The 20409-nt window shown below is 41.3% G+C and overlaps 2 protein-coding genes and 1 long non-coding RNA gene across 4 annotated transcripts in view; 2 read left to right on the top strand and 1 right to left on the bottom strand.

Annotated features, from left to right (window-relative positions):
- Nucleotides 1–2603: 2603 nt before the first annotated feature.
- Nucleotides 2604–17235, top strand: pmelb (premelanosome protein b). The gene is made up of 12 exons (XM_021319857.2): nt 2604–2736; nt 5047–5142; nt 5237–5383; nt 7683–7811; nt 7961–8122; nt 8711–9043; nt 10364–10558; nt 11358–11495; nt 11591–11693; nt 11791–11996; nt 12074–12164; nt 16851–17235. The coding sequence occupies exons 1-12, from the start codon at nt 2676–2678 to the stop codon at nt 16996–16998; spliced, it is 1809 nt and encodes a 602-aa protein (XP_021175532.2). The 5' UTR covers nt 2604–2675; the 3' UTR covers nt 16999–17235.
- LOC118564453 lies at nt 13189–13904 on the top strand. The gene is made up of 2 exons (XR_004931860.1): nt 13189–13550; nt 13583–13904. It is a non-coding gene; the product is annotated as an uncharacterized LOC118564453 (long non-coding RNA).
- Nucleotides 17236–17423: 188 nt separating the features above from the next.
- Nucleotides 17424–20409, bottom strand: part of LOC105930715 (tubulin alpha-1B chain) — a 31310-nt gene continuing 28324 nt past the window's right edge. Inside the window, exons 1-4 of one of the 2 annotated variants that reach the window (XM_021319881.2) lie at nt 20140–20287; nt 18893–19115; nt 18647–18795; nt 17424–18566 (exon numbers count right to left, since the gene is read on the bottom strand). In XM_021319881.2, the coding sequence (XP_021175556.2) occupies nt 17586–18566; nt 18647–18795; nt 18893–19115; nt 20140–20142 (1356 nt within the window). In that variant the 5' untranslated portion in view covers nt 20143–20287 and the 3' untranslated portion in view covers nt 17424–17585. Of the gene's footprint in view, nt 18567–18646; nt 18796–18892; nt 19116–20139; nt 20288–20409 lie in introns of those variants that run through there. The other variant, XM_036142602.1, reaches the window with a different exon arrangement.

Below are 20409 nucleotides of genomic sequence, written 5' to 3'. Positions count from 1 at the left end.
AAATGTATCATTCTAACGCAACATAGACCATCTCGATATAATATAGTATGGTCTTGTCTTATATCTCTTTTAAACAGTCTCTATATTCTTAAAATCCCAATATATTGCCCAGCACTAGTCGGATCTATGCAGACTCTGAATGCATAAAACTTTGCTTTGCAGTGTAACGCAGCGCTACAGCCTCTGGCTTTTTAAACATAATGTACCGAGTTAAGGTCGCTATCAAACTGCTGCACTTTAACTTCAGTTTCAGCTCAAGTTTATATACTTTTCTTATACCAATGCATGGGGTAGGTTGGGCTGCAGAGTGGTGCTGCTGGTAGCATTGTTGCTTTGCAGCAAGAAGGTCCCGGGTTTAAATCCCAGCCTTGGGGTCTTTCTGCAAGCAGTGTGCACGTTCTCCGTCTGTATGCACGGGTTCTCTCTGGGTACTCCAGCTTCCTCCCACAGTTCAAAAACATGACCACTAGGTTGATTGGTCTCTACAAATTGCCTTTCAGGTACCTAATAAAGTCTAAGGATGACTAAAACTCTTTTTGTTGCCATATTTAAACATGAAAATGTCAGCCGCCTGTATTGGAAAGACGAGGCGTAGGTTTGACGGATCTCTGAGCCTGCAGTGAGTTGCCGAACACCAGGACGGACACATCTGAGCTGGAGCTGCTGTGAATGTGTACATTGTTCAAAAGGAGGTTTAAATAGCGCTGTGGTTTGGCATATGACACGGAGACAATGGAAAGCTTAATATCGTGTCATTAAAGTTTTGGGGTTTGGGACAAAGCCGGATGAATTTTAAGAGTCACAAGTGGCTCAGTAATCCTCATTAACTTTTGCATTCCTTCCATCTTTTTTTTTTCTTTCCTTGTGGGCATGTGTAACCTATTGTTCTAATGAGAAAAAAAAATCTACACCCAATCAGACAGACGGTCTAATTTTCTCCAAGTATGAAAGCATACAGTGAAGCATGGAGATCTAAGTCTGAAGACATGCGAGACTTTTTAAAAGTCTTCCAGGTGGAAAAATTTAAGTGACTTGGAGCAATAAGACTTCAGAGTAAATCTGTGCACAGTCAGAGAGGCAGAACAAAGTGGGTCCGGGGACTATAGAAGAAAACAATTTACACCATTTTGAATGTGTGCAAGCAAAAATCTGACTTAAACAGACATTTATATTAATAGTCATCTGTACACAAATGATCTAGTTACAGTACCACCAAACATTGTAATATTTATTGATAAAAGAAGTCATCCAAATGATGCCACAGATGTGCCTTGTAAAATCATTCTTTCACCTGGAGTTTTTTCACATTTTGATGCATTATAACTAACTGATCTCAATGTTTTTACATGGAGTTTATGAGCTAGACCAGCCTAACGCGTCATAGAGATGTAAAACGGCGATTTAAAAAATATGCATTAAGACAGCAAGCATCATGCCTCTACCAGCTTTCCACATTTTTGGCATTAATTCTTTGTACGACGCTTCAAACCAACACTAAACATCAGTTTTTACGTCTTGCTAAAGATACTCAATTTGATTCAAGTCTGGACTTTGACTAGGCCGTTCTAACACACGGATACGCTTGGATCTGAACCGGCTGGTTCTGCTGGAAGGTGAACCTTCGTTAAGCTTCCTGTCAGGATTGCCTCGTATTTAATTCCAGTTCTCTGACCTGGTGAAGAAACGCATCCCCACAGCATGATACTGCCACCACCATGTTTCATAGTGTGAATGAGTGATCTGCAATGCTCGTTTTCTGCCAGACATAGAGCTTTGCATGTCTCATTTCACTTTCTTTTGCCTAAACTGCAAACAGAACCTGTTGTGGCTTTCATTCAGTAATGCTTTATTCTCGCCACCCTTCCATGGAGATCATCTTAGGCCCTCCTTACCCATCCTGTCCAGTCTGCTGTGTTCTTTGATCATCAACAAGTCCCTTATTGTTCTAACAAATATCTTATGGTAGATTAATTGGGAGAGTAAATTACACACAGGTGGACTGCATTTAATAGTTGGCTGACTTCTGAGAGCGACTCAATGCATTTTATTTTATTTACTGGGTTCAGACTAACATGGCAGCTGCACAGCAGCACAGTTGGTAGCACAGTTGCTTTGCAGCTAGAAGGTCCTGGCCTGAGATCTTTCTGCATGGAGTTTGCTTGTTCTCCCTGTGCATGAGGTGGGTTCTCTCCAGGTACTCTGGTTTTCTCCTATAGACCAAAAACATGACAGTAAAACTGCTAATAGGTCTCTCCAAATTGGCCATAGCTGTGAGTTTGCGACAATGTATGTTGCCCTGTGCCCAAAAAAGTGAACCAGGGCAGCCGAGACCACTTTAATTTAGCATTTAATTTCCAGTTAATGCATAAACTGGAAATTGTATGCATTAAAATGGCATTTGTGGCATTCACCCGTCCTTCTGCCCACTTTATGCACAACTCCTCACCCAGCTTTTCTGCGAGGTTCAAGTGAAACCCGAACATTCCTGTGTGATTATGTGACGCTTTGTCTGCTGGGACTGTAATCCAGCGGAGCTGCGTGCAGCAGAGACGTGGTGCAGCAGAGACGTGGTGCAGCAGGCGGAGGCCGGTGCGTCTGCAGATAAAACCTCTGAGTTTATAAAGGACCTTCTGTGCTGCCTCCTGCTTTGTGAGGAGAGGTCTCGCAGCGACGAGATGATGTGGACGTCCACTCTGCTGCTGGTGCTCCTGACTGCAGCTTCACAAACATTGGCAAGTGAGTACCGAAAATTAACACTTTTTATTTATTTATTTTTTTTAGCAATTAACCAAAAAAATGTTAAATAAATGGATGCTTAAACAAAGCTTGTCCATCAGAAAAGAACTGAATTTGATGGATGAGTTGCATAAATCTGATTCCTGATGTTCTTCCTGCACAAGGAGTCCTCCAGGTGAATTTAGCAGTTAGACAGCACTGCTTCATAAAAATACTTTGTTCAGTAAGTGTATGAAATATCCCTTTAACAGCAAATCTAATTTACCAGCCAGTGAATCTAGCCTAAAGTGAATCTAACACAAAGGTTTTACTGCTTTATGTTGTTGAATGAGCATAAAACTGTGAAATAAATGAAGAGAATCATTCATTTAAGTTTTTGGCTAAGGATTAAACAGTTAAAATATGCAAGTTTAAGTATTTGGTATGAAGGTCAAAAAACAACCGTGTGTCCAGGTATGATTTTCATACAGATCTGATGACTATGCATTTGTCTTGCTTTAGCTATTGGATTTGTCAAACTGCCAAGAGAAATTCCCGAGAACAACACAAATTATGATGAGTGGAAATAACGTAACAGATGTGGAACCAGATGAGCATGTCTAGGATTTAGCAGTCCTTCTAACAATTTATGCTTCTTTAATTTTTTATTTTTTTTATCTGAAAGAAGGACTTTGGAAAGTATTTTTTTTAACATAGCACCAGGACGCACAGCAAATAGCAATCAGAAATTAGCGTTGAGAAGCAACTGTTGCTGCCCATCAATCGGTCCTGGACTGTTTAAATGAAACATTTTAAAACATATTGAGGTCAGCAGTGAATCTATCTAGGAATGCACATTGCAACAAAGTCATCCCAATCATAAATAAACCCCTGAGAGTGCCATCTAAGATGTAACAGGCCTCAACTAGCATGTTAAATGTCTGAATCCAGAAAACACTAGAGAAGTATACCCTGCTTGGAATGACTTGCAGGAGAAAACCTCTTCCTCTACAGTTGATCAGGTCTGCAGTGTTGGATGTGAATGATCCACAGGACTTCTGGAAAAGTGTCCAGATTCCCAGATTCCCAGCATACCAGCGCAAACTCCTCATAAAACTCGTTCTGTGGTCACATGATCTGGGAACGTTGCAGTCATGGAGTAGACGCCGAACTCCTCGGTGCACCATCGTATTCTGGACTCAAACGTGAGTCCGTCTGCCTGACAGCTGAAGCCCGACCCAAACTGGTTCATCAGCAGGACAATGATCCCAAACACAGCAGCTAATCTGCAGCAGAACTGCTGAAAAAAAGGGATGGTCCAGTCAAAGTACAGACCTGAGCCTGAATAAAATGCTGTAGGAGTTTTAGGAGAAGCTAATACTGAAAACAATTTTAATAGAATCAAACAGAAAACAAACTTTTTTTTTTTTGTCCCACAACATTGTTTTTGGGTCAAACTTCCTCCACAACAAAGTGTGAGACAAACAAAAGACAGAAGTTGTTCTGCAGACTGTAAGATTACTGGTTTCATTTGACCTTTTGAAATGTTCCTGAATTAAATGCTTCCAATTAGGGCTGGACGATAATTCAATATCAATATACATCAATCAATAGACGTATATCGATGATAGAAAAAAAGAGGTCAATAAAAAGTTTAATAGAAAAAAAGTTGTCCTTCCTTTTACATTCTAGCCATGTAGGTTAATATTACAGTCATTACATCCTCCCAACCAATCACAACGCAGACCCAGGAACCAAGCTCCGCCCCCTTCAGAGATTTCAGAGAGCACGCATTATTTTTTCTTTTTGTAAAAACTTACAGTTTTGGTAAAAAGTTGGTTGAATAAAGGGTTGAGTTTGAATTTATGTTTTTGTGTCTTTATCTAAGAATATACCATTAAACCACAGTATAAAATTTCCAGGGCTGCACTTAAAATACATGTTTTGAATTTGTTGATAATTATCGACGTCGATCAATATTTCTATTTTATCGATATGCTTTTTTTTCTATATCATGCAGCCCTGCTTCCAATCATGCTGAATAAAAAGAGCTTTCTGTTTATTGTTCTGCTTAATGTGATCTCCAGTATTCTTTTAATAATCACAATGAAAAGCTTGATTTAGACTGAGTCCTGTTTCCAGGCCAGATATCTGATCCTAATTCTGCCCTGAGACACTGTTAATCTGTATTATAATCCTCCACACACTCAGATTAGCATCACATGAGGGTGATTGGTACCACAACTTGTAACTGTTCCTAAAATGACCCAATTCATTCCTGACTCATTTCATTGAGTTCACTGATTAGCGTATTGGTTCTTCGTGTTTTAGAGGCTAAAAACCGCTTCACTCGCTACCCAGCATGGAACACTAAAATGTACCCAATCTGGAAAGATGGTGACCCGAGATATCAAGAATCCTGGAGAGGTAAGCGTGCCGCCATGTTGTCACAATCACAGTCTCAGACGGTCTTCAACCACACGTGTGCCCGGCTGATAGAGAAATACGTCTCCTTGTTAAGGTGGAAGGGTGATCTTCAACGTTGGGAACGATTCTCCAACTCTGACTGGAGCCAAAGTCACCTTCACCATCGACCTGGAGTTCCCCCACAACCAGCAGGTGCTGCCTGGCGGAAACGTGGTTTGGGCTGAAGACTGTGTCGTCAATGGTAAGACACACACACACACACACACACACACACACACACACACACACACACACACACACACACACACACACACACACACACAGATGGACCCCAGACAGGCCACCAGTCCATCACAAGGCAGCAAAGACACAATCAGGACAAACATCCATTCACGCACACAACCATACAAAACAGCAATTTAGAGAGACCAATTAACTCAACAGTCATCATGAGTTAATTGGACTTTGGGAGGATGCAGGAGTATCTGGAGAGAACCTGCGCATGCACACGGAGAACATGCAAACTCCGTGCAGAAGGACCCCAGGCTGGGATTTCAGGACCTTCTTGCTGTGAGGCACCAGCTCTGCCAACTGCACCATGGGGAGGTTAGCACGAAGGATTGTGGGAGGCCGTCTACAAGATCTAGACACGGTCTATGCCTCACGGGTCCAGGAAAGAGCCAGAGATGTTGCCACACACCCTACTCACCCAGGCAACGCTCTGTTTGTCTCATTTCCATCAAGGAAACAAATCAGGGACATTAAATCATAAACTGATAAACTACTAGAATTAAAAACAGCTTCGTTCCAAAAGCTGTGAGGGCTATCGCCCCCCTGCTGATGAAAAGACCACCGGCCTATAGTCTGTTAGACGACTGGTGACGAAGCTTCCTGATCCGATAAGCATTATTTACACCGTCTCTAATGTCCTAATGTCTATTCACATACTTCTGTTTCTCAGGTTCTCTGTTTGGACCTCCAATGCACAGTTCTGTAACTTGTAATCTAAATTTATTGCACTGTTTTGCAGACTGCTGATTGGATTGAAAATTAGTGTTATTAGATGCTGAGGACTATTTACATGGTTTAAGCCTCTCAGCGAGTATTCTTGGCCAATGCAATCAACTGATTGTTTTTCTTTTTTTTAAAAAAAAGAAAAGATTGCCTTGTTGTATCTGCTGCTTAATGTGTAATTTGTGTGCATTCTGAGCTGCTGTCTGTCTTATCAAAAATGTAATTATGGTAACGCATAATGACAATAAAGATTCTTGATTCTTTTTATTGTTATTGTTCACAATTTAATTGAAAAGAATGATAGGAGCAGTATGCAAAAGCTTGGACACAAGAGAGCGACTGACCTCACAGCCTCAGCGGTAGATGGAATAATGGGGGTTGGTTGAATACTAATGTGGATAATTCCACACTTCAGAGGTCTATTTTTTATCCATTTATTCCCCCATTTTTCAGTAATGCTCTATTTATTAATACAATTATAGCAAATACATTCTGTGGTGGATAAATATTTTTGAAAACGTTTAAAGGGAGTTGCAATGTAATTTGCTAGATGGTTTAATAAAGTCGAGATCCCAGATTAATTCAGACCCCGGAGACTACTACGTACTTCTCCCTAACAGAGTTATGTCTGCAAGTAAAATAATAATTATCACCATAAGAGGAGAATCAACTTATAAATCACTCAGTAAACTGACAACTGCAGGTAAAAACCAGAAGACACTGAAGAGAAATGGTCCAGAAATTGTCCTGAGCTCCACAGCAGGACCAGTGAATTGTTTGCAAAGTGTTGTGTCTACAACGACCACCAGAGGGCGTAAGTGTCAAGTTATGCGATACAGGAAGTCAGTAGTGGCTCTTCATATCTTTGACTAAAAATGATAAAGAACCAAACTAATGTTTTCAATTATAAATATAGTTATAAATGCAAGCTGTCATTTTCATAGAATTATTGCACTGAACACAGAGAGATGCTAGAAGTAGCAGGAATATTTATATTTTTACAGCCATTTTTCTTGTCATTAGATTGGAAACCATGTACTTTCTTAATTTTTAACATAAAATCAACATCCTATTGAAGAAATTGTGTCCATCTTCTTTTTAGTTTATACTTTTCTTTATTTTAAAAAACAACTTAAAAATAACAACCAATTTCCTAAAGTTGATATTTATTTAAAAAAGTATGTAGGTGATTTAAAAAAAAAAAAGGTGATGTAAGCTTTGTGACTCTAAATGAGTTTTACTCAGCTGGCCTCTGAAGGGTTAAGGTTACAGAGCCTGGATCTTCACACACTCATCTTGATGCTCCTGCTTCCAACAATGCCAATTTGTAATTATAAACGTGTACACTATGTTACAAATCACACATACATATTTTCTAAAGTTCTATCTTTCTTTTTTTGCTTAAAAAACTAAGATCATTGAACAACAATTTGTGTTTAATAGATAAATATCTTAGCATACAAAATTAGGTCGATTTTAAGCTTTATTTTTAACATATTTAGAGAACCATTTCTCTCTCTTTACAGGAACAAAGTATTTTAAGTCAGAGCCAGTTTACTCAGCAAAGGATCCCGACTGGGAAGCTGTTTTTCCCGACGGGACACCAGTGAGGGGCGACAAGAAGCCGGCCTACGTGTTTGTGTGGAAGGCCTGGGGTGAGTGGAGCTCCCTGGACGTTATGGACGACCCAGTGTTGAGAAAAAAAATCAGCTTTTATCGATCGTCATACCTCTCCCATCCCAACAAAAATAACCCAAATGAACTTAACTCTCCATGTTCCTTCTTTTGTCCGCTCCCCTGGCAGGTCAGTACTGGCAGGTAGCAGATGGACCCTCCTCTTCTCTGACCATCAATACGGACGACATCCCGCTGGGCTCCTACACCATGGACATCGTTATCTATCACTACCGCAGCAAAGAAAAGTTCATTCCTTTGGGATACGCCTCCACGCAGTTTTCCATCACTGGCAAGTTCAGAGATAGATAGATAGATAGATAGATAGATAGATAGATAGATAGATAGATAGATAGATAGATAGATAGATAGATAGATAGATAGATAGATAGATAGATAGATAGATAGATAGATAGATAGATAGATAGATAGATAGATAGATAGATAGATAGAGTTATAACGAGACAGTTATCCCAAACACACATCAACGTCGGATAAATCAGGTCAACTGAGCACCAGGAATGGCATTCGCAGAGCCTCAGCCGTGTCAAACAGCAATTCCTCCACAATGCGTTAAGGCTGGAATTTCCTAAAACAACCAATTTAAATAAACTCTGGCAAGCAGAATATAAACTACTTCAAATATTCAATCAGAAACTTATCAGTGACTTTATAAAGTGTTTGTTTACTTCACAACATTTGTTGCTGGAGGTGTACGCATAGAATATGGGAGTCAGTATGTTAGTTTTTTAAGGAAATATCAAAATAGGACACGCTTTTAAAACATCATTAAATGTGGACCTCTACCTGGCAGGAGTGGCTGAATGAACCCAATGAAAGTTTGTGATGAGTGTAAGTAAACAGCCTGTCATCTCCTCAGATCAGATCCCCTTCGCTGTCTCTCTGGACCAAGTCAACGACATCGTGGCGGGGGACATGCGCTTCGTGCAGAACAGAGCGATCGCCTTCACCGTCGCCCTCCACGACCCCAGCGAGTACCTGGGCAGCGCAGACATCACCTTCAACTGGGACTTTGGGGATGAAAGCGGAGCCCTCATATCCAGAGAGCTGACTGTCACTCACACGTATGTCAGCTCCGGCTCCTTCAGACCTCAGGTAGTCATCCAGGCAGTCATCCCGGATAAAGCCTGCGACCCGCCGTCCGACACCCCGACCTCCACCCCTGGACCGCCTGTGGATGGGGACACCACAGGTGAGCCTGGTGGCCTGCCGACGCTTCATGGTGGCTGCTCTGGGTCTGTCCAACAAACAGCCAGCTGCAGCAGTCTGAGTTGATGGATGGGGGACAATATAGGAAGATATTAGAAACAGCAACTTCCCAGTCGGGGTCCTTTGCTGAGTAAACTGGCTCTGACTTAAAATACTTTATTCCTGTAAAGAGAGAGAAATGGTTCTCAAAATATATTAAAAATAAAGCTTAAAATCGTCCTAATTGTGTATGCTAAGACATTTATCTATTAAACACAAATTATTGTTCAATGATCTTAGTTTTTTAAGCAAAAAAAGAAAGATAGAACTTTAGATAAAGTAAGGCCATTGTATATATTAAATTCAATTCAATTCAATTTATTTATATAGCGCCAAATCATGAAACATGTCATCTCAAGGCACTTTACAAAGTCAAGTTCAATCATATTATACAGATTGGGTCAGATTATACAGATTGGTCAGAAATTTCCTATATAAGGGAACCAGTTGATTGCATCAAAGTCCCGACAAGCAGCATTTACTCCTGGGGAACCGTAGAGCCACATGGAGAGTCGTCTGCATTGTACATGGTTTTGCTGCAATCCCTCATACTGAGCAAGCATGAAGCGACAGTGGGAAGAAAAACTCCCCATTAACGGGAAGGAAAACCTCCGGCAGAACCGGGCTCAGTATGAACGGTCATCTGCCTCATCCGACTGGGGTTACAGAAGACAGAGCAGAGACACAACAAGAATGAAATTAAATGTTTTATAACATTTTTTTTCAAAATTGCAAAAAAAAACAACAAAAAAAAACTCTTTTGAATCAAATATTGACTGAAGTTTTAGATATCCTGGGAGTTGAAGCATCCTTTGGTTTTGCTGTTTGGTTTTTCAAGCTGTGATTTTTCAAGCTGTATGCAAATGAAATTTCGTTCTGTGCGCACTTTATGCATACAACATGACAAATAAAGCCGTCTAAGTCTAAGTCTTGTTTTTATCTTTACAGTCCATCAGCATGTCTAGTTCAGATTAGAGCATCGAGGTGAAGTGAACAATCGATGCAATAATGCAATAAAAAATATGATGTAGGATTTTAAAACAATCTCAATGTGTTAAAATGTATTTCTTACTATACTGAACAGCACAGTGTATGAAGGAATGAATTGACATGAACCAGTCTAATTTCCCTGAAGTTACCTGGAATTAAAACAGAATGTTTTAATTCCAACATATCTATGATTTGATCATTACACGTAATTTTCAGAAAACAAAAAGATGTCCAGACAATCCGAACTAACGCAACAGTTTTCTGTGTATTTAAGAGAAAGCTCCGGCATCGGCGTCTGCAGTTCCTCTCCTGCTCTCCACCAAGCCAGCTGATTGGAACATCAACATGATTCCCTCAGACACTGAGGAGGACAACGCTGAGGGCGAAGCCTCCACCGCCTCCGTTGTTCAGCCCGTCCAGGAAGTGGCCCCAGTGGCAAAGGCTCCTATGAACAAGCTGCTGGCTGCAAGTAAGTCACTACTATCTGGTTATGGTTAAAAACGGAAAGAAAAAGCCCCGGTTTGACCAGAGGTAACAGGAATGTGTCTGTTTAAAGCAAAGCACCAACCTCAGTCCTGAACTGGTTTCATGAACCAAACTTTATCCCTGAAATGTACAAAGGATGCAAGTCCTCTAAAACAAGTCAGAGTGGAAAAAGAAAACATGTTCTTTGCTTTACAGGTGTGGAAAAATGAGAGCGAAATTACAAAAATGTTTAGATGCATCCATCTTTCAAAGAGCTTTACTTTAGGAATCACTGCAGAGGATTGACTGTTAATACAATTCAATTTTATTTCTATAGCACCAATTCACAACACGTCATCTCAAGGCTCTTTCCATAGTCAGACTCCATCAGATCCTCCAGGTTGGTCAGAAAGTTTCCTCTCTAAGGAAAACCCAGCAGGTTGCATCAAGTCTCTCCAAGCAGCATTCACTCCTCCTGAAAGAGCGTAGAGCCACAGTGGACAGTCGTCTGCATTGTTGATGGCTTTGCAGCAATCCCTCATACTGAGCATGCATGAGGCGACAGTGGAGAGGAAAACTCCCCTTTATTTGCTCTAATGTTTGCACTTTTATGCCTAATGTATGTATGATGTGAGCATGTGCAAGCAAAGGTCAGATTCACTGTTTGTGCACACAATCTGGGCCAATAGAGCTGATTCAGAATTTTTGGTATTTTGATGTTGAACAAACGCGTTCATTCTCTTTGAGTCAGCCATAAACTAACAAAAATGCTAATAGTGTACATATTCTGTTGGTGTGACCAGAGGCAAAGGGAACAGCGAGGCTATCAGGGCGAGCTGCAGCCGTTGTTGTTGCAAAGAGAGACGCAGGAGATAAACCATCCGATGATGACTGTGTGATATATAGATATGGATCTTTCTGCACTGGCATCGAAGTTTTTGGTGAGTTATTTTCAAACATCCACTGAAATAATAATTAGAAACACATTTATAGATTGAAATGTCCATAAATGATGCTAATATCTTTTTTTTTACAGAGGGCATTGAAAAAGTAGAGATTGTGCAAATGGAAAACGTCCTCATGGCGACGCCTCGAAAAGACAGAAACATTTTAGACATTACTGTGACCTGCCAAGGAAGGTGTGTACTCGTGTGCTTTAAATCAGGCCAGGAATAAACCAAGCTTGTGTGGAACTTCAAGAAGGTTTACATTCCCTGGGTTCACTTCCTCCCTCAGCCTTCCCAAAGAGGTTTGCAGTGTTATTCTGGATTCCAAATGCCTGAAGCCGATTCACATGGCGTGCAACATGGTGGAGCCCTCCAAGGAGTGCCAGTTGGTGTTGCGTCACTTCTTTAACTCCTCTGGGGTCTACTGCATCAATGTCTCCATGGCAAACGATGTCAGCTTAGCTGCCACCAGTGCCAAATTCACAGTGGACATGGGTATGTAACAAACTAGCAATGTGCCAGCTCATAAGAAGCTCAGTCAGACTTCTTGACTCTGCTAACCTTGTCTGCAGGTTCAGGTCTGTCTTCCTCCGGCACCATCGTCATGCTGTTGGGCATCCTCGTACTCATTCTTGCCGTGGGAATCATTGGATACTCCTACAAGTAGGAACTGTCATTGTAAAAATCTTATCTTGCTAAAACTTCCCGCAGTGGCTTTTAACAAGTATCCCAGAGCTTGAGATAAGATTTACATCCCCAGCTTCTTTAATTTGCATGGATAAGAACATATTCAAATTAGCCATATCTCTTTCTTCCTCAGAACTGAGAGCAACAGTTGATTAGGTCCCTTCATTGTTACAACAAGCCCTTAAGGCCTTTTGCTGCAACTTATCTGCCCTCATCTGCTTTCCTGTACCCAAATGTTGGAAGCTGAGTCTCTCGGTTGGTCCAGTTCCTGTTTTAGGTCTCACAAACTATACACTGCTGCCAATTGTAGTTCTGAAGTAGATAAATAGCATATGTGTTTGCTGGTACATCCATCCCACAGGTAACATCGCCTTTTTGGCAGATCTCTGCAATGGAAATTACTCCTTTATCAGATGTGATTAGAAGAATTTCTAAAACATAAGAAAAAAGACAAAGACAACAACAATGCCTGTATAGGAGCACTGGGCAATAAATAACTATTACCTCTTAATTTCTATTTATGTTGGATAAAAAAAATGTAAACTAAAAAAAGTTTTTACCTTTTATCCAGACACTCAAATAAAACAGGATGCATAGTTGGGTCTTTGGTTTGGATCCCACCCAGGCTGTTCTGTATTGAATACATCAGCTTTCTCCTACTGTCAAAAAACACACCCATACTTATTGGCCTCTCTATTTTGCCTTTAGGTGTGAGTGTATGTGCGCATAGTTGTCTGTTACGAACTGGAAACCTGTTCAGGTTTCACACCTCTTCTTATCCTGCAGGAGGGGTACACCATGGGTCTGACGTCCTATAGATAGGCACCTAGTGGCTTTACATTATACTGCGTTTTTGTAATGCTCCCTCACAATCTGGAGACCCGATAATTCAACCAACACAAGGAGTAAACGTTTTAAAGAGTTTATTTTAAGTAAACTGGTGACACTGGGACAGGAAACAACTTTAACACATGTCTCAGCATAGAGGAGAATAAGGAATAACTCAGTCAGGGTGAATTCTCACTGAATAAACACCACTAACCTTCTCAGATGCTGGGAAGTTGCACTGGCCCTGTGGATTGATCCTGACGGCTCCATCTGGAGGATCCAGATCACTTGGTGACTGATCCTAATCTTGCTGTCGCTAGGCAGGACAAGAGTTAGCGGGGAAGTTGTCCAGAGATTAGAAGCCAACAGGAGTATCCGACAGTGGCAAAGGCAGGCAGGAGCAAAACAGGAATGAGACAGGTCAATAACAGGAGATCAATACAAGGAACGCTGGAAGGTCTACTCACCCTATGGCTTTCAAGAATCTGGCGGTTACAAACTGGGAGTGTCATGAATATATAGTGCTCCTCCCAGGTGTGACAGATCAGAAATTAGAGCTGCAGCAGGTGTAACCACTCAGCTCTGATTGCCAGAGCAGCACAGGGAGCAGGAAGTGATGTCCTGGGACTGCACACAGCAGCTACTCAGGAATCATTACACTTTTATTTAGATTGGAAAATCAAAATTTACAATCTCCTATTAAATTAACAACTTGGTTTAATCTACAAATAAAAAAAAAATGGATTTTCAACTCATTGTGCTCAGTGACCAAGCTAACTATTAAGATCACTAGAATGTATTTTTCACCATTTTCACACATTTGAACATAACATGTTTGATGGTTGACTCATTAAATAAAGCAGACATCTTCAAAAGATAAAAATAAATGATTTTTTTTTCTAACAACCATTGCAACATTTTAAACAAACAGCATTCATATTGGACTTGGACTGTGGGGTTGTTGAGAAACATTGGAGTCTTCAAGTTGGGATTCAACCTTTCTACTTAGTCCAAGATGACTTTTACTACGTTGAAGCAACACAAATAAGGCGAGGCTAATAGCTAACAATTTGCTAAAACAAATTTATAACTAATAACAAATCTGTCGCTAAAAGCTAATGAGTAGAAAACAAGTAATGCATAACTAGCATGAAATATTTTGCCACTAGTTACTGTGTTGTGAACAGCTAATGTATTGCTAACAACAGATATGTTGCTAACTGCTAATGTGTGCCTAACACCTAAAGTATTGTCAACAACAGTTAATTTGTTGGAGACAGTGAGGTGACCATATTTTGAGTTGCAAAAAAGAGGACACTTGACCCAGTTGTGAAACACCTAAATGATACTCTATTTCCTTAAAAAAGGCTTATATCATATCATACCATTTTAGACATAGCCTATTTAAAGTAAGCCTCCTCTGTGTGGTTAGGAAGGATACTTAAATAAAGATTTCGGAATCACATAGGCTTTTATAAGTCAAGAAGTACAAAATGACTTTAAAATGCAATTAATAATAATAGAAATCATGATCTTCTTTATTAGAAAATCAAACTGTAACATTATTAGCGTACATTTGATTCATTTGAATACATAAAATAATATTCTGAGGAACTCAGTAATTAGAGCCATGATAGAGATATAAGCAACGGATGAATATCTTGAATGTTGTTATCGTACTTACAGCAAACAGTTTCTAAGCTTAGTGTGAACTGAAATTTTGTTCCACAATTGTCTGCTTGTGGATTAGCGTGACTGTGCACACCACTGCTTAGCATAGGCCTATAGCTAATCTGTGGCTAACAACTAATACGTTGCACTGGTTGTAATAATATGTCAATTAACTTCCTGTCTACCAATCTGGAGACACACTTCACCCTCATTACCTGCTGGCAATGGTCAGAGGGCCCGATGGCACTGATGTATGGCAGACTCGCTTCTGTCAGCAGCTGTGGCTACTATCATAGCTCACCACCGTCAGGGTGTGAATGACTGACTGTAGTGTAAAGTGCTTTGGGGTCGTCAGGCTTGATAAAACGCTATACAAGTACAAGCCATTTACCATAAGGCAGCCACAAGTTTTTTCCACTTTTTTATGATCTACATTTCTGAGCCCTTGGAAACTGTTGTAATCAGAACCAAAGAGTTGAGATTAAGGTTAAATCATTTACTGGTCATGACCACAAATCTTGAGTAAACTATAAAGAAATCATTGAGATGAGGACAATCTGGTGGTTCGTAAAGCAGTTGGCTATAGGAGTATTTAGATAAATAAAAAGTACTGATACTATCGCTTGACCTTGCTGTGATCACCCCAGGTTCTTTCACTGAATAATGTGGTGTTTCTATTGTAGACTTCTGTAGGAGTAAAAATACTCATGAAACCATAATTATATTTTACCATATTTAAACTAAAAAGCAGCGGGATGTTTACAGCTCCAATACTGGACTCTCACACAACGCTGATGTAATTTCTGGACGAGAGAGAGAGAGAGAGAGAGAGAGAGAGAGAGAGAGAGACAGAGAGAGAGAGAGACAGAGACAGAGACAGAGACACAGAGAGACAGAGAGAGAGAGAGAGAGAGAGAGAGAGACTCAGAGCGAGCCTCCCGTTCATTCCTCCCACAGACCTTAAGTAGGATCAATTGTGTTCACCCATTCAGGGGCCTTTACAGCATGATAATAGTGTTCCGTTCATCAGGAGTATTTACATAAATAAAAAGTACTCTGTGTGTGCGTCTGCTCATATAATTTCATACAAGATTAGTGTCTGTCACCGTTTCTGTCATATTTCCTGAAGGAATAAGCGTTTGTTGCACCAGTGCTTTGGCTAGAGCTGGGTCCAAGCCTACCAATAAGGTGGACATCTATTTCTAAAACACATATTTTCTTTGAGTTTAATTTGGCACAAAACCTACCGAGTAGACCAAATAGGTAGTTATTTTTTTTTATCATTCAACCTTTATTTAATCAGATAAAAGATTTTAGGATTTTTTTTAAGATTAAGACCTTTTTTCCCAAGGCTGACCTGGCCATGAAAGGCAGCAGCACACACCATAGTGGACAAGACACACAAGACTAACAAAAGAACCAATTAAAACATGTGCAGATTTAATTTGACGATGCATGTGTTGATTTAGGCTTTACAGCACTGCAGGTTACGGATGAGGTGTAGGGTTTCAAATGAAATACTTGCAGCCGGTAGAGCTTACCAAATATAACAAATGTAAAGTTCTTACCTTACCATTAATATCCACTGTGTTTACCTTTGCCTAAGCCTATAAAACATTTCTTACCCAGAAGTAACAGCAAGAAGGTCTCCATAGCAATGTCTGAAATGTGCTACTGCTAACTGCTTTTGATACTTGTTCTCTCTGTTAGTCCTAAATTTTTAACTATGATAATGCTCATAGTCGTCCAAGATGGGCGACTTAATTTTGTTTATGTTAATGTTAAGCCAGTGATGGATTTAATGTTCTGAACTGTTTACTGTGGAAAATCCAAGCAAAGCAATGCACTAAGAAGTGAATCAAGCAGTCTTTTCATTCAAATTTTGTAAATCTTGCTTTTTAGAAAACGCATGAAGCCTTAATGGAAAGGTTTTGTGTCTGTTTTTATACAAATAGCCTGTGTAGCTTTTTAAGTATATTTACATTTTAATAATTTTCTGGTTTTATTGGGAAGTCTGTAGTCATAAAAAAATAAAGAACAATATTTAAACATATTATGAAATGGACTGACTGACCTATGCACATTCTCAATTATCTGGGGTTCTGTTAAATACTTTCCAGTGTACGGGTTTAAACATCACGTCTGTGTTTCTGATTTGAACAGGCGTCTTAAACCCTACCGTCCTTTAAAGGAAGACAAAGCTGCATCTGAAGGCCCACAGCTCAGCTCTACAGCTTCGATGCTCTGGGGTTCCCTGAACAGAGGAGGAGCCGTCGACAGCAGCCCTCTGCTGCAGGACGGGCCGCTGTGAACCCCCAGCTTCAGACAGGGAGAGCCTGATAGCCTCTGGAGAGCTTTTTATACTTTATTTTCTAAATAAAGCCCTCTAAAATATGTAATAGTGTTAAATCAAGCAAGAGTCTTTAAATCATGCTTTAGGTATGCTGATTTTTTTTACTTTCTTGAAGCAAATGTGAACTCAAACCATTGGGTTTGGACCAAACTGGATTTGGATGTTTTTCAAATAAATGTTGTTTAAAATATTTAAGGGCTTGCATGTTTGTTTTAGTTTAGCACTCCTATATGTCTCTAAGATATGATATGCTAGAAAATGTGCCACATAATGTCGGATCATTTTAACAATTTCAAATCTGCCAGCTTTTGCAGTTTGTTAAAAAAAACTGATGACGTTTAAACTTTAGGAAAATAATTACAATAATCATAAGGCACACAAAGTCACATCACAGAGATTTTATTCAGAACAAAGTCAAACTTGACATTTGCAGATGTTTTACTCAAACAGCCAAATTGACACTTTGATCGACAAACATCTCTGATTTGAATGGGTTTAAGAACAAGTTGTAATCAATTATTTCCCGCTCAATTCCTCTGTTTCTTTTAGTATTCTTCTCCTTCTTCCTCTCCCTCACCTTCAATGGAGTCAACCCCCACCTCCTCGTAATCCTTCTCCAGAGCTGCCATGTCCTCCCTGGCCTCAGAGAACTCGCCCTCCTCCATTCCCTCACCCACATACCAGTGCACGAATGCACGCTTGGCGTACATCAGGTCGAACTTGTGATCCAGCCGAGCCCAGGCCTCCGCGATGGCGGTGGTGTTGCTCAGCATGCACACCGCCCTCTGCACCTTGGCCAGGTCGCCACCAGGAACCACAGTGGGTGGCTGGTAGTTGATGCCAACCTTGAAACCAGTGGGACACCAGTCCACAAACTGGATGGTGCGCTTGGTTTTGATGGTGGCAATGGCAGCGTTGACATCTTTGGGCACTACGTCGCCACGGAACAGAAGGCAGCAAGCCATGTACTTGCCGTGGCGAGGGTCACATTTCACCATCTGATTGGCCGGCTCAAAGCAAGCATTTGTGATCTCAGCTACAGAGAGCTGCTCGTGGTACGCCTTCTCTGCAGAGATCACAGGGGCGTAGGTGGCCAGAGGGAAGTGGATACGGGGGTATGGCACCAAGTTGGTCTGGAACTCAGTCAGATCAACATTCAGGGCACCATCGAAACGGAGAGATGCAGTGATGGAGGACACGATCTGGCTGATCAGCCTGTTCAGGTTGGTGTAGGTGGGGCGCTCGATGTCGAGGTTTCTGCGGCAGATATCGTAGATGGCCTCATTGTCCACCATGAAGGCACAGTCGGAGTGCTCCAAGGTGGTGTGGGTGGTCAGGATGGAGTTGTAGGGCTCCACAACAGCAGTGGAGACCTGGGGAGCTGGGTAGATGGAGAACTCCAGCTTAGACTTCTTGCCGTAGTCCACAGAGAGCCGCTCCATCAGCAGGGAGGTGAAACCAGAACCAGTTCCTCCACCGAAGCTGTGGAACACCAGGAAGCCCTGCAGGCCTGTGCACTGGTCAGCCTGAGGACAAAGAGGGAAACCAAGGTGACCCACTTGATTCAGAGGAATATTACAAAATGAACAACATTAAGTTTACCCACCAGTTTACGGATCCTGTCCAGAACCAGGTCAATAATCTCTTTGCCGATGGTGTAGTGTCCACGGGCGTAGTTATTGGCAGCATCTTCCTTCCCAGTGATCAGCTGCTCAGGGTGGAACAGCTGCCGGTAGGTCCCAGTGCGAACCTCATCTGAGTAGAAAATAAACAACAAATTAGCTTAAGTTTACAGTTATTTCACAGTATTTACCTTATTTAAATCTGTTTCACCGGCAGTAATTGTGCTTACCGATGACAGTGGGCTCCAGATCTACAAAAACGGCTCTGGGGACGTGCTTTCCTGCTCCGGTCTCACTGAAGAAGGTGTTGAAGGAATCATCTCCTCCTCCTAGAGTCTTGTCGCTGGGCATCTGTCCGTCCGGCTGGATGCCATGCTCCAGGCAGTAGAGCTCCCAGCAGGCGTTTCCGATCTGGACACCAGCCTGACCGACGTGGATGGAGATGCACTCACGCTGTGAAGAAAACAACGTGTCCATTTAGATATAAACCATTATCAGCTTTGCAAAAATAAATACATCTGATTCCAGGAGACAATTAACTGCTCCCCCTGTCTGCGAGTAGGAGGTAGTGCATCAAAAGGAGGCACCACCCTGCACCACAATCGGCAGGGGACATGAATGCCTGCCAGCAACGATTGGCTTTTTATCAGGCTCTGGTATTTTTCTCCAACTCTTGCATCCCTTTTGAAGGCATAAGACAACATGCAAATGTATTTGCATGACCGGGCGCGGTCACTTAGTGAGCCTGGAATATTCCACTGGAGATGCACAATCACAGCGACGCGTGAACGCAAAAGCGGGGAAAGACAACAGACCTGCCCTACAAATCTGCCTTTTATATTTAGGGTTTATTTAAACTGACAGGAGCAGTTTGCTATAAGAAAGTTAATTTAATTAAATATGCGAAGTGTTTTAAAATAAAACGCATCAATTATCTCCATAAATGATGAATTGGATTCCATTTTTTTAATGAAAGCAATCTCAGCGTCTCCATCCATCTACAGTACACCCAACCCGCCCCTCCCTGTCTCAATAAAGAACATGTGAATATTCAGATTTTAGTATATAAACAGATACCATTTAAATATGTTAAAGTAAAATACAAATGATTGAGTAAACGTGATTGTCTAGCAGCGTTTTGAGCGGATTTATCGCGTTCACTGTGCGTCTAAATGTCAGTGCATTGTTCTCATCTCCAAACAATGCCAATCACACTGTGCCACAACTACGCACCAATCTGTGCATCAGCTGCATAAACCCACAGAACCAAATCCATCCTAAACGTGACTTAAATTAATAGTAAAGGTCTAACGCGTGGAATAAAACACCCCCCGTGTGTTCAAACGTTTGCGCGTCGAAAGAAAACGAAAAAGAAATCCTTCACGGCGTCGTGTGACAGCCGAGACGCCGGCCGGTTTATCCATCACAAATTATTCCACTCGAGATATATTCACATCACATATCGATTGTATCTTACCATGTTTCCGTCTGAGGTTTAAGGAGGAAGAGGAGAAGGAGAAAAAAAAACGCCAAGAAGGAGGCTTTGTAAAAACGGGGTGTTTGCGTTGCGTGTTGTACCCAACGGGGTCGATGCAACAACTGCTGACTGGGAGGGCGGCGCAGGCGGATTTATGCAGGCAGGGCTGCGCGCTCGCTCCTGTGCAGAGTGGAAAAAAACACGCTTCTGCTGCCGCCATTTGGTGATGCTGCGCAGGTCAGCCTTTCGCAAGCGCAAAATTTCACTTCA

This window comes from Fundulus heteroclitus, chromosome 1, assembly GCF_011125445.2.
Source record: "Fundulus heteroclitus isolate FHET01 chromosome 1, MU-UCD_Fhet_4.1, whole genome shotgun sequence".
Lineage (NCBI taxonomy): Eukaryota > Metazoa > Chordata > Actinopteri > Cyprinodontiformes > Fundulidae > Fundulus > Fundulus heteroclitus.
Note: the sequence above shows the minus strand (reverse complement) of the source record. Positions and strands in the feature narration are given on the sequence as shown.

Excerpts from the sequence above, each read along its gene's own strand:
- pmelb (XM_021319857.2), top strand. The coding sequence starts at position 2,676 with ATGATGTGGACGTCCACTCTGCTGCTGGTGCTCCTGACTGCAGCTTCA. Across the intron at positions 7,812-7,960 it reads GTTTGTGTGGAAGGCCTGGG|GTCAGTACTGGCAGGTAGCA; the intron begins GTGAGTGGAGCT and ends CTCCCCTGGCAG. Across the intron at positions 11,496-11,590 it reads CACTGGCATCGAAGTTTTTG|AGGGCATTGAAAAAGTAGAG; the intron begins GTGAGTTATTTT and ends TTTTTTTTACAG.